The sequence below is a fragment of the Ischnura elegans genome, chromosome 4 (genome assembly GCF_921293095.1).
Source record: "Ischnura elegans chromosome 4, ioIscEleg1.1, whole genome shotgun sequence".
NCBI lineage: Eukaryota > Metazoa > Arthropoda > Insecta > Odonata > Coenagrionidae > Ischnura > Ischnura elegans.
Genome location: NC_060249.1, coordinates 103746199 through 103760071, shown reverse-complemented (window position 1 = coordinate 103760071; position 13873 = coordinate 103746199). Strand labels below are relative to the sequence as shown.

General features: G+C 43.0%; 1 protein-coding gene and 1 long non-coding RNA gene across 3 annotated transcripts in view; both read left to right on the top strand.

The window, feature by feature from the left end:
* LOC124157858 overlaps positions 1 to 11208 on the top strand; it is a 185738-nt gene extending 174530 nt beyond the window's left edge. For both annotated transcript variants that reach the window (XR_006864660.1, XR_006864661.1), the window contains exon 6: positions 11005 to 11208. This is a non-coding gene — a long non-coding RNA (uncharacterized LOC124157858). The remainder of the gene's footprint in view (positions 1 to 11004) is intronic.
* Positions 11209 to 11818: 610 nt separating this feature from the next.
* LOC124157855 (zinc finger protein 384-like) overlaps positions 11819 to 13873 on the top strand; it is a 171917-nt gene continuing 169862 nt past the window's right edge. Inside the window, exon 1 of the mRNA XM_046532903.1 lies at positions 11819 to 12099. Coding sequence (XP_046388859.1) covers positions 11977 to 12099 — 123 coding nt within the window. The 5' untranslated portion in view covers positions 11819 to 11976. The remainder of the gene's footprint in view (positions 12100 to 13873) is intronic.

Here is a 13873-nt window from a genome sequence, read left to right as displayed (position 1 = left end):
TGGTGGCCGCAGAAATGTTTTCCTAACCAGAGGCGGATTCAAATATAAATTTGGGGAAGTCCGAGTAGAGTAAAAAAACGGAAAACCTGAAATTAAGCGCCTGAGAATTTTATTTTCCTTTAGTGAGAAATTTATATAATATTTATTATTATTATTCCCTAATAGGGAGTCTCTGTCTGGTATAATTCTGGTGTGTCACCTTTGCATGATGCTCGGTTTCAAAGTCTTGCCTAGGAAAAAGAAATTCTTACTTTCGAAACGTGGGCAAATCTCACCATCTACCCTATGTTTTGAACCATCAATGTTCCCAGGTAATGAATATTTTCACTCAAAACGATCCATGAAATAATTAAATCCCCAGTAAGCATTAAAGGGCCGAGAATGCGTTGTAAAGCATCCTTATTTTCTTGCATCATGCAAAAAGAACTGAACAACTCCTAAAACTTTCTTTTGTAGAATGAGGGAATATATATTACTTCATCGTAACATGTTTTACAGTTACGGAAAAAAATCTGGATGACCGATAGTTGATGAAATACTCGCAGTAATTTGAAGGGATTGCGACCTAAAAAGTAGTAAATTAATATGGCAAAAAGTTACAAAGAAGAAGCGGCATCAAATAATTCGGGAATACAGCTCATAGCGATTGATTACCTCCGTCATAAAGATACTCTCTGTGTTAGATTGTTATTAATAAATTAAAAGAAGATCATCCGGATATTTTTTTATCAACGACAAAGTTTTATACTACTATTTACTGAGGGTTCGTTTTAGTGGTGGAAAATGAGATGATATTTTTTCTAACTTCGTTTCTCATGCTCGGCTAATTGCTTCATCTCCAATCGGAATTATTCTGCTTGATGTAAGGGAGCAAAGTAGCATGAGAAACCTTACCACTCAAAGGTGCGTAGGTTATAGATTGACATAGCAGGGCCTAGATCCATTTTTCAAACCTCACCTCATGAGACAGGTAATGGCTAAAGTCACCAACTTAGATGAGCATAATTCTCTCATGAATCCGGTCCTGATATGCATACGGCCGCAAGATGGAATTGATATTCGTATTTCTTTATTTCCGTTCGCGATTTCCATTCCCTGTCATCACGTCAACGCGATATTGAATGATCGCCTCACGTTTCCTTCCAAGGGATCCCTGAATCGGAACGTCATTAATCACCCAGGGTCATCATTTGGAAACTTAGCGGGTTAACCTGCTCGCGAATGTGACTTATCCCCTCGAGCCACAATTCGATACTCATTTGAACGAGAACGTTTCCAAACACGGTTCACCAAAGGAGCTCAGCGGCGAGGAAAAAAGAAAGAAATGAAACCGATACTGCGTCGATGACAGGTAAAAGGAGGTGGAAAGAAACCATCCCAGTTCGATTAAATAACATTTATGTGCTATGGATTCGGTTTCCGATCGTTTTGAAAAGGCTTCACCAATGCATAGCAGACATTCGGAGTGATCTGCATAAATCAACCCGGGTGCATTCTTATTTGCTCCGCTGTGCGTGACCGCGCCGCGGGCTACTGTGGTCTCCGGTCCACCCCGCCCCGGGTTCGAAACCTGTTCCGTTGTCAATGGTGCGCGGCTTCATTGTGATAGGACCGCGGAAGAGAGCCCAGTGCACCACGGGACGCATCGATGGAACATTCACGCTTCGTCAAATCAATCCTTTTTCCTTCCATTCTCTTGTTCACGCCGTCTTTGAAAGAATCCAGTTTCGTCTCTTATCCGTACGCCGTTAATCTTCGCCTTCGGAAAGTTTGATCTGGGAAAGAGAGCGAAGGAGATTCCACTCCACCCTTTCCAGAAGTTCACTCAGGTCTTAAGCACTTCCTTATGATCGTTTTTTTTCCATTCCTCTACTCAACGCGGTCTAGTCTTCGAGAGCATCTCTTTGCACGAACGTTTGCGTACGTGTATACAGTAGAAGTATTCGTCCCCGTTCTTCCTTGTTTTCCCTCCGCGTGTGTTTGAGTCCGCGTGTGCAAGTCCGGCTCAAGTTATTCTCAGGGTGGCCGCTTTTGATTTACGACCGCGATGGTCCGACAGGCGGCCCGCGCGGGTTCGGCCGCCGCGGATGTCGGCCGTGGAGCTAGGGAAGGAGGGAGCAGGCTCTGGTCTACGACTCGGACACGCGCGCTCTAGAAAACAAGTCCCATTCTAAACTTTTGTTTGGCCGCGGACCCCGCGACCCTCTTCTAATGCAGAAATGCACCGTGCAGCGTCCCTTTCAAAGACTCTCCTCTCGTCTCAATTACGCGAATGTACTCTGCGGAGCCGATCTAGCTGTTAGATGCGGTGTTATTTTATTTTTTTGTTGTCCGTTTCATTTTGCTAGTCTTGCTCAATTCGCTTTAAAATGTAGTATTCTTCATTCATGCCTCTTTGTTGGATTCTAACATTATAATCGTACTTTTCACGGTAATTATCTTTTGATTGAATATAAGTTAAAATGCTTGGTACAAATAACCCTCTCCTTATTCATAAATTCTCTGTCCAGTTTTCCTTTCAAATTCCCCTCTCTATAGAAAATTATATGATGTACTGTATACATCTGATGTTTTCTGATCTATTTGTTTATAAAAGTGAGACTTCTCTATTCTTACTCTTATTGCTTGAAATTTAAGTCGGCGATGGAAATATTCTTGTTCTAGGTTTTTTATTATGAAATATAAATGTCTGTAATAACAAAAAGACACATTTTAGATTAGTCGATTAGTCCAATGTGAACATCTATCGCCTCGACGCAACTGAATGCGCTGACCTAACATGTAAAGCAATATTTTTGGTTATTGAACAACACAAACAATATTATCTCCCCGAATATTTATCTTAAGCTATTGTGATGGCATAAAATGCACTTTTAATAGTGAAAGAGAGAAAGAGGGAGGGCCTTGGTTGAGCCTTTTATGAGTGTAAAAATTTGAAGATTTTTCATGATATTTTTTTATGATTTAAAAGCAGCAGGGGTGAATTACTTGCAGATTGGCTCTCCAAGCGAGGTTGAAAGCTTTCAAACTGCTTTTAAGCTAAGAATATGAGAGGCTATTGAGAGGGGGTAATTGATGAAATTCTCAACAGATAGCTATGTGTGACCCAAAGGTAGCGATTCATAGGTATGAGGAAAGTTATGAATTTCTCTGATTACCTTCACGGCTAATATGTATGCCTAAACCTTTGAGTCAGCTATATCCTACTTTATGACATTGTTTTTTACTCAACGTTATTAACATCGGTTTACGTAATGGAGCCTAAACATTTTGTATTCATAACCGTGAAAGAAATAATAGTTCTCACCAGCCTAAACAGATATTACGATTGGTTACAGCGCTAAAAGATGGCTTAATACAAATAATGGTCAAGTAATTAGCCCATTCTTCGCTTCATGAATATTCGCTCTTTCAACATGATTTTTGACTGTTATGAAATATCATATTCTTTGACAACCTTATGATTCAGCGTTAATCAAAATAAAAGTTTTCTGCTTTCCACTAATTCTTCTCTAAGAAATATTTCAGGAATTGAATCCGTGATTTCTAAAATAGCGGAAGTCCATTCGGCAAATTTCGAACAAATCACTTTCCCAATACATATTCAAAGCTACCTGAGCCACCACTTCAACCTTTCTTACCTAATAAAAGAGCTAAAATGTGCAATACCTATTTATTGAAAGAAATCGAAGCAAAACCCAGGGTACCCTCAATGATGCGCATTAAAGCTCCTCATTTCAAATTCCTGCCTAGTGGACTTTCACCATTTTGCCAATTTGCGCCATTACTCCTATTTCATTTGAAATCAAAAGTGATCTTTGTGTAATATTTTGTTGAAATCTCAGAGAGACCAATCCATTTTCCGATGAGATTCCAAACTCGTCGTTACATTCCACTGCGATTCAAATCAAGCCGTTACAGCGCTAACATCCCATTCCACTCGTCGAGCACACGGTCACGCATCTTACACCGCGGAAAACTCATCTTCGGTCGCGCGAGAAGTGGACCTGTTGGCGAGCGGTGAAACGCCGTGTCAACCTGAAGTCGGGACGGCCTCCCACCGGAGTGCAAATGCAGCAACGTGCGAGCCGTCCACATTAGTGTGAATATCAGAGGATTTAACGCCTCTCGCGACGTCAGCCGTGTGAGCTTAGGGATGGACGAGGACGAGAAGAGGGACACCCAAGGTGAAGCAGAGAGGGAGAAAATAATCAGGGAAGGATTTGGGCCTAGTTCATACTGACTTAACTTGGCGTAACTAGGCTTAATATGGCGCGGCTATAGATGCAATGAAAGGAGCATCGACTTCTTCACAATGACCAAATGGTGTAATTCTACTAGGTACAAATATTAGCTACTGTACTACTTCATTTATAATATTACAAATTTGGGAATTTCTAGGAGCTACATGGAACTTATTTGTACCTACTTGACTAAGAGTACATAACTCTTATATCAAGTTCAATATCAGTAAAAACACTAAATGAATTCGCAAGTATTTGCGAACTTCCTATAATTAACTATTACTGATTTAGCCAGTAAATCCTCTTGCACATTAAATAGAAGTTTAGTTACATGTGGACTCAAATGTAGTACGTTATTATAATTATGGCTCGACAGTCAATCGGCAAGTGTCAACTAAATACTTCTAAAAGTCACGAAATAATAGTACGAATAACTTCCTAATTTATTGCGCTGATGGCAGATTAAGATGACAAAAAAACTCAACGAAGAAGATTCCATGATTTTGTAGAAGGCCAAACAAAAACATTCATTCAAAGCATTTGATGTGAAGAAAAATATGAAGAAAGTCCTCATCAATAATGTCCCTCGGAATCTGTTATAAATGAAAACACCTCAAGTCTGGATTTAGTCTATAAAAATTCCACAATAATGGATGACTGATATTTCAGCTTTCCTGTGTCCAATGATTAAATTCGTTGGCCTGTGTGAAATGTATTCAAGTTGAGGATTTCTCCATTTTTCCGGGTTCCCACCGCGTTGATTGCTGGTTTCGTGAAAGCAATTTCACCTGAACTCAAGTTGAACTTCGATCTGTAGTCGCTTCGTGGGACCACGGCGAAAATATACTCAAAACAACCCACGCGAGTGTATCCGAAAAATATGAACCAATCCCCCACTACGATATCTACAAAATTGGGACAGGGAAAACGAAGATTCAACAAAACCGCAAAATGGCTGTTAGTAGGACGCACTACGGTCGACCGGCATGATTTTGTCTTGTTTTCCTGACGATTAAATTGGTTAAAACTAACGAAATTGACTTAGATTATTCAGGATATGTATCATATATCCTTGTCATTATTTAGCTCTATCTAGCATAGAAAAGTTTTTCATTGGTATTTCCTCAGAGTTAAGTAAGCGTCTCTTATATTTATATATAAATTTTCAAGGTACGCATGAATGAGTAAATTTTTCATATTTGTGAAGAATCTGATTATCGATGAGGGTGTTCTGTTCAATTTCACTCATGGTATACCCTTAAAAATGATCACCTGCATCTCAAATATTTATATTTTCCCATGGCTTTTTTACATGGGTAAAAATGTTTTCCTGAAGCACCTACTGGTAGATGTTGACGATGATCCACTCTATGAAACCCTGAATATTTTAGGATAATGACGTAAGTTTTAATAAACAATGAACACGCCAGGAAGAAAGACGGAGAATGAGAAGGGAACTATGCGTCCCGTTCGCTCGGGGATCGGATCTACGTCTGCCGAAGCTTCCACACTTGGGCGTCGGGGGCGTCGCTTTCCTTACATATCCCCCCCTCCACCCCTCCTTCACCCACACTCCATCGAGGCCTCCCCTACCTCCCTCCGCAACGAAACCCCCTCTCTCCCTCCCGACCTCATAGCATACCCCCTCGGGCGCTCAAACCCACCCCACCCAAACCCCTCCGCAAGGAGCGCGGGTGGGGGGGAGAAGGAATACGGGGGTGTACGGAAAGAAAGATAGAAACGGCGGAGGGGGGGCAAATAAAGGGGAGGGAGGGGGTGGTTATAAAAAATTGAAAGGAGTAGGAGGGTGGGATAGAGGAGGTTGGGGAGGTTCGCGCGGAGGTCTCCAAGGCGCAGAATCTGAAGGAAGGGGAAGTAAGTGGAAGATGGAGGACTCGGTCTCTTAGAAAACCCCCTTCTCAGAGAGAGAACTGGGAGGGGTAGATAAGGCGGGGGAGGAGGAGGAGGGGCGCCTGGCTGAAGGGGGGGGGAAGAGGAATCTAAGAGGGTTGGCCGGGGGAGAGGGAGGGGAGGAGGCGAAGGGGGTAAGAGTCAGGGAAAGGAAGGTTGCTACTTGGCCACTCCGAGTTTAGTCGTCGGCTGTCTTCGTGGGGTCCGGCTGGTGTATCACAAGCGCCAGGGACCACCAACCCCCTCTCTCTCTCTCCTCCTTCCCGCCTCTCCTCCTCCTCTCTCTCCGTCTTCATTATTATTACGCCTCCTCCTCTTCGGCTACCACTCACACCCTCTGCCATACACATGCTCAGCCTCTCCGCTTTTTTCGGCCGCCCACCCCCTTCGATGACCAGCCCGTACCCATCGCCATCGTCTGGCCGGCGCTGGCTGAAGGAGTCGTCGAGGTAGACGCACTGCTTCGGGTGGGAAAAAAAATAATCCACTTCCGCCTTGGCCCGTGTTGTCGTGAGGAAAAAAACAAGTGGAGGATCGGAGCAGGAAGAGTGATATCAGAGGATAGGAGGAGAGGAGTTCGAGACGAGGAGTCGGACTGATATACCTGCCGACGTTTCGACAGCAGCCTTGCTATCTTTTCATGGATAAAACAAGTGGTGGAACTAAGGAGTATGACGCTGTAGTAGAGATAAAGAGAGGATTTTGTGACGTCGATTCGGTTTGAAGCACATGTCCACGTTTCCATTTCTTCCCTGTTGTCCTTCGTAATTAAATACGGGACCAGAGAGAACAGAATTTAGTGACGACGAATTGGTGTTCGACGTTTCTACCGCGGTAGCAGTGATCATCAACCGTCGGTGTGTGTGTGCTGCTTTTTTCCACCACCATCTCCCCACCACGTGCCCCACCCTACTCCATCAACGGGCGATCCTCTCTCCTCGGCTTGTTTTTATATTTCACCAACCCCCTTTTTACGCGCGGACCACCCCCCAAGGCTTCGGCGGCCAGAGAGCCCCACACCACCGCGGCGAGAGCAGTCGGCCCCGCACGCTCTGGTCCGGCAGCTTCAACCGATCACTTCCGCCGCCCTCGCAAGCCGATGTGCCCGCCACTCCGACCGCGCAGCGCCGAGGACCCAGCTCCCCGTATTCTCCGCAGGAAGTAGGGAGTGCTTTTCCGTTCCGCTTTCGGTGAAGTGTTCGTCTCTCGGGAATGTCGCGGGTGAATACGTCGCGGACCACAGTGGGACCTACATGAACAAGGTCTTGGTCGAGTTCTGTGCTTGTGAGAGGATTTGGAGAAAAAAAAGTGCGGTCAAAAAATCTCGGGTTCGGACGCTGTTCTGATGGGTAGAACGTCCGGATCGGAGCGAGTGGGGCTGACGGCCCGTGGGAAAGGAGCCCACAGCCCACTACTTGGGTCACTTCGAACGGAAGGATAAAAAAAAATAGAATAATAGTGCACCGCGAAGTTGAGGATTTTTCGTTTTGAATCTCCCGGAGAGTGTGAGGAAGAGGCGGGAAGCGCTACGGGCGGATGGAATGGAAAAACTGACGATCAAGGTGCGCTAGTGTTGTTTTTTTTTCGATTTCATCCTCTTATTTTCGTTTTTCGACCTTCGCCCCCTGTCATTGTCCCCACTCCCTCTTGACGAGTCTACAGAGCCTTCTCAATCGTCCATTGAAACGCCACTCAGCCGACCTTTTCCTTTTGCTGCCCTCGGGTGAAGGTCCAAGTATGAGTGACCGTGTCTATGACCAAGGGTTTGTGAATGATGGGAGGGTATCTGTAATCGTGAGAGTGTATACCGTTGTCCAAAATTCATGGAAATATTGTCAACGCCAACATTAGTAACAGTGTGTCTACAATAATAATTTATCCCGCTAATGTCTAACGCTTGGTAAGGAAACCAAGAGTTGATATTGGCGGGAGAAAAGTTAACAGCAAATTATGATAGACTATAAGGAGTTTCGACTACGTGGAAATTCTTTCTTTCGCACATGTACGCTCCGCGATTATTTTGTGGGAATGTTTGTGAAATATGTACCGATTTGAATCGTGTAGGGAATAGCATGGCTAACGGCGAGTGTTCTTGAGATATATTTGCCAGCCATTTCATTAATAATGTGGAGAAATGAATAAATTCGCCTTTGTGAAATATTCGTGCGTACCAATTCTTCTGAATTTTAATTCGTCTTTAGCATAGTTTAGATATTTTTTTAACTTTGGAAGTCATTCACTTCTATTTGGTATCTATATTTTCTATTAATATATACGACTTATTTCATGGTATCAAATAAGGCAGTTTTAATTTTTTATTCATTTTTAGATTTTTCGGTTCAATCACAGTCAAATTAGGCGTTGAAATTAATATTTAGTATACTGCTACTAAGTCCTTTGGGGGGAAAATAATTATGTTGAGTACTTACATTTTTTAACTTCAATTCAGCGTGAACTTCTCCTAATTGAGGCAAGACACTGGTAATTAATTTTGCCCTCTGATTGATACGTGCAAGTCATCCGTTTTTCACCGCATGGACTGCATTTCATGGATACCGGTTCCTTGAATTCAAATTTCAGACGTGGATTTCTTTATTAGGTATAAGTTTCATCGGAGTTCATTTCTAGGAATCAAAAATTAATGCTATTATCCTAGATATCATTCATAAAAGATGTTTCCCTTTGTTGAAAGAGAACTTCATTTTATTTATGGATATCGTTGCTTTATTTGAAACCTTAAAACATGGATTTCTTTATCAAATTCGTTTCTTGGGAGTTCATTTATAAGAATAAATAACTAATAATTTTAGCTTAGATTTTATTCATAAAAGATGTTTCTTTTTATTGAAATGAATTTTTTGTCATTTTTCACTCTTGGTAATCCCCGAAACACGCATATGATTTTGTCGACTCGATAGAGTTTCAGGTTAATTATTCCGTTGCGAGGCAGCATCCCTTGTCGTTCGCCGGAAAGCCTCGTGGCGGACAGCCCGTCTTCTCAGCTGATCTGCGGTCTCCCTCGAAACATGTCACTCCCTCGAGCGAAATGAGCGAAGCCGATCTCTCTTCATGGAAAATAAAAAAGAGGAAAAAGGGTGGAAATCCTTTTGTACCCGAACCCCGGCAACCATCGTCTCCCCCTCATGCACAAAACCCGCTACATGCTCCGCGAAGGGCCGCTTGTTTTCAGTTTTGTATTTGAATTCCCCCTAAGGGGACTTAGCAGTCATTCCATCCACAGTCATCGTCGTCATCATCACCACTCTTTTTTTCTTTCCCCTCCTGTGAATTCGTAAGGAGATAGGGCCCACCCTTTGCATGCACGGAATAAGGGACTAAACAACTACCAAACTACCTTCCCTCACAGAATCCCCAATCTCCGTCCGCTCATCCTCCTATAGTTTTCCCCTCAAACTTCGCCCGAAACGTCGGGATGAAGAAAAAAAAACGCACGCGACTGCTGAGACCTGAGAGTGTTAGTGTCTGTTCGCACGCGTTTGCGTTAAGGGTACACCACGTTTTCACCCCACCTACCTTTTCCACACACGCACGCTTTGGTTCCTATTAGCATCTCCCCCCCTCTGTACGTGGACCTCGCCCTGCTCCCCACCTGGTCCAGAGGGGAACACTTCGCGGGCCGCTGGTGGTCAACCGGTCCCGCGGCGGACGTCGCCACCTTTGGACCCCTTCCCATTTACCGGGCGGCGGCCGCCAGTCCATCTCCGGCCTCGGGCAGGAGGTGGAGACCACTTGTGTCCATATAATACATCGTCCGTCACTTCGCGGCGCGAGCCAAGCAGACTCCGCCAGGGAAGTCCGCGTGGACCTGAAGGCGAAAAAAAGAGGAGCATCTCCCCCAAAAACTCGCTCATCGCCAGAGTCCTTCGCGTGGTCAAGTTTTTTTTCCCAACACGCGAGAGAATCCTCCCTATTTAGCTTTGTGAGTCGCCGCGGGTTGACAAGCCAATTTCCCGGAAGGGTCTGAAGCCGCTATGTCAGCGGGAGAAGTGTGTTATTGTTCTGCCTAATTTGCTCCCCCGGATCGTATTTGGGTGTGGATGCGATAAAAAATTGTTTTTGTGTTTCCTGGAGTCGATGTGTTCTGTCCTGTGCAGGTCCTTTGTATTGAGGCGGTGATCCTGTTTCCTTGAAACATGTTTGGCTGGTGCAGTTCAAAGTTGGTTCTGATAGGTGTACAAAACTTTTTTTATCATCTCGCGCTTTCGTTTATTGAAAACGAGAGGGATGCTGAGAATTACAATGCAATAGCAAGTCTCACTGTTCGGTGCTAAGCGAACTGGATGTCAAGTGTGTCTGGAATTACTTGATTATTTGATTCCCTACGAGGTCGATTATTGTGCAGTTTTTCTTCCTGGTCAATCCAGTTTTTTTTTTGCTGCAGTAAGTTTGTCCACTTGATTTGAAAGAGTGAGAATAGACTTTTTCGGGCACAGGTGCCCAGTTAACTTAATTCATGAGAATTCAAATTAATACATCCAGCCATTTCGTGTTCTTTTATTTGTAATTTTGAGACACTAATTAAGCACTGATTGCATTAATATCGTTGAATCATTCTTTTCGTGGGATGTACCCTAACTTCGATTTTTATCACATAAATAATTGACCGATTCTATCGTATTTTTTTCATTTCGTAGAAAGTTTATGGCTGTATAAAATTCTAGAGATTTAATTCGTTTATTGAGCATCGTTTTCAAATAATTTCCTTTCATTGCTGTACTAGCCTATGAACCTGGATTTTATCATATGTTATCAATCACCGCATTGGAAATGGTTATCTAACGCATATTATTTCAACTAATTTATATTCTTCGTTCTCTATTCATTCCAGGTGCAAGCACCCTCCCAGGGTTAGAGGCCTGAGGAGGCCGTTGCGGACTCCGCGACATCCAGTGAGTGAGGACAGTGCTTCACAGCCGACTCCCTCAATCACAGAGACAGAGTGTCTGTGCTTTCTCCCCTTTTGGACTGAAGGAGCGACGCTTGTGCGAAAGCAAGGGACTTGAACTCAGTTTGTATGACCTCCTCCGGAGAAATCCTTACTCCCACCGACGGGGTAGCGGACGGATAGAGGATATCGTAAAGGAGTCAACTCTACTCCCACCCTTCCCTCAGGAGGAGAACAGACTTTATAACATCCCTCCCACCCCCTCTACCCTGCCCCCTTTCACCCCTCTCCACCCTTTCCCCCAAACTCACCCTTGCCATCTTAACATTTGGCAATTTTTTCGCGGAGGGCGGCGATTTTTTCGGTAAGACGGTAAGAAGCCCCCAAGCGCTTCGCACGAGACCGACAAAAATTACTCCCTCAACCGCCCTCCCCTGCTCCCCTTCGAGTGGTCCACACAGAAAGCGTTCCCCCCACGGCCGCCAAGGTGTTTCCTCACTCTTCCCCCCGCATTCCCCCTCCTCCCTGCCCCCCCACTCCCTTCCCCCTCCCCCGCGGCCCATCCAGTCCCTGCAACCCACCCCACTCCTCCACCACCAGCACCAGCTCAACCAGCAACAACTGGCACAGCAACAACAACAGCAGCAGCAAGCCCAACAGCAGGCTCAACAGCAAGCCCAACAGCAGCAAGCGGCTCAGCAACAGCAGCAACAACAGCAGAACCAGCAGGCTCAGCAGAACCAGCAGGGTCAGCAGAACCAGCAAGGTCAGCAGGGTCAGCAAGGACAGCAGAACCAGCAGGGCCAGCAGGCCCAACAGCAGAACCAGCAGCTCTCTTCGGCGCAGTCCGAAGACCTCTCCACGACGTCTTCGTCGGCTTCAGCGGCAGCAGCGTCGGCAGCGGCGGCCGCTCTCATGACCGAGGTCACCTCGCGAGCCTTCAAGATGGAGCCCGAGTTCTGGCAGAGTCGGGCCACGGCGCCACCACCGCCGGCGCCCGACCCGAAGGTCACCGAGAAGCTAGTCAACGAACTGCAGGTGAGTCTATTGGACTGGTTGGCAAAGTCCACTATCGAGAAGTCACCCCTGGGGGTGTGGCCTGTTTAACAAACATTGAGGTATTGATGCTATTGAACTCTCTCAATTCACGATTCCGCAAGTATATATAGTATTCTAAGAATATTATATATATATAACAGCCTCTAACACATGGATAGGATGATATATTGTATAGTTAAGGAATTATTTCATGTTTCATTTACAGTAGCATAGTATTTTCTTCTCTCCTAAGAACTCAACACTCGGTTTGGTATAGAAATTAACGATCATACTCGGTAATATTCCTTTTAGTGTTTATCATAATGTCTTAGATCAATACATTCTTAACTTCTATAATTTTAATGCTGATCGGGTTAAAAAGAGTGAATGATATCATCAGCACCCTATGATGATGTAAATGTATTTTCTGAGTATTTATGGTCGGTACTCGCTGAGGGTATTGTTATTGCATGCCGGGTTCCAAAATACTAAAATTAATATAATGTATTGAGGAAATTTTAATGACTTTATGGGTATCGGATGGTTTATTTATTACTTAAACGCTACATAGAATATTTGATGATATGATTAACAGCAGTGAGACATGTTAGATCAAATTACACTAAAATATTCTTAGCTATGAAATTTCAAATGAGTTTTGCTTTACTAACCAATAGTGCTTTTTTAATATACTATGTGGCAAGATCTCATGTAAGTGTTGTTACATCATTATTGATCAGAAATCTGAATTAATATTAATGGAAAAAGCTCTCTCGCCAGTCATCAATATCTAAGTGGAGTACATGTAATGCAAAATAATAGCTAAATAAGTATGTTGCATGCCATACTCTTAAATTTACTCTACGATGAAATTTCATGCAAAAAATTCTGTCATAATCCATTACATTAAATTAAATTTAATAATTGAGACACCAGTGCATAGTTTTTGGTGTTACAAACCTATTTATCGGAATTAAAGATAAACCAACACGCTAAAGTTATAATTCAATTTGGTAAGAATATTTTTAGACGAATCATTTCAGACTTCCTATTGCAAAAGAATGAATTCAAATATTTCTCAAGACTTTCCGTGTTGGTTTCATAATTTATTCACAAATAAATTAGTCCATTCAGAACTTTGTCATTATTGTCATGATTCATGAAAAATAATATTGCCTAGTGATCTCTGTTGGAAAGTCTAACAAATTTTTGCACATTCTTGAGAAGTGATTTCATTCAGTTGAACAGTAATATTTTCATGGTAAATATAATTGCGGGATGGTTAGAAGGACAAATATTGATAACATTCACAATGCTGTCTTCTCGCTGAGAAATTATCAATTCCAAAATATTTTATTATCACCTCTTAGTCTTTTAATTCATTAATTATTGGCGTGTGTATGTTAGTGTATTATTTTAACTGTTATCACTTATGCAATGTGTTATATCTATATTTACCATAGTAGAGACCTATTTAGTACCTTTTGTTGTTATTTGCTTTAATATTAGTGAGAATGCCGGCATGCTTCATGATAAGCTTGTTTGTAATGTTCGTGTCGTGTCATTGTTGCAACTGCTCATCAGGACACATTTACCATTAAACAAAAAAATACATCTTTTAAATTATCATTTATTAATTGTAAAATATTCATTCCTATATTCCTGATTATAAGGTGTTTTTAACTATTTTTATACCAGTATTTTTTTAATTAATCTTATAATTTGATTTACTGTTGGATTAATTTTTTCTATATGCATACATAATTTATGAAAT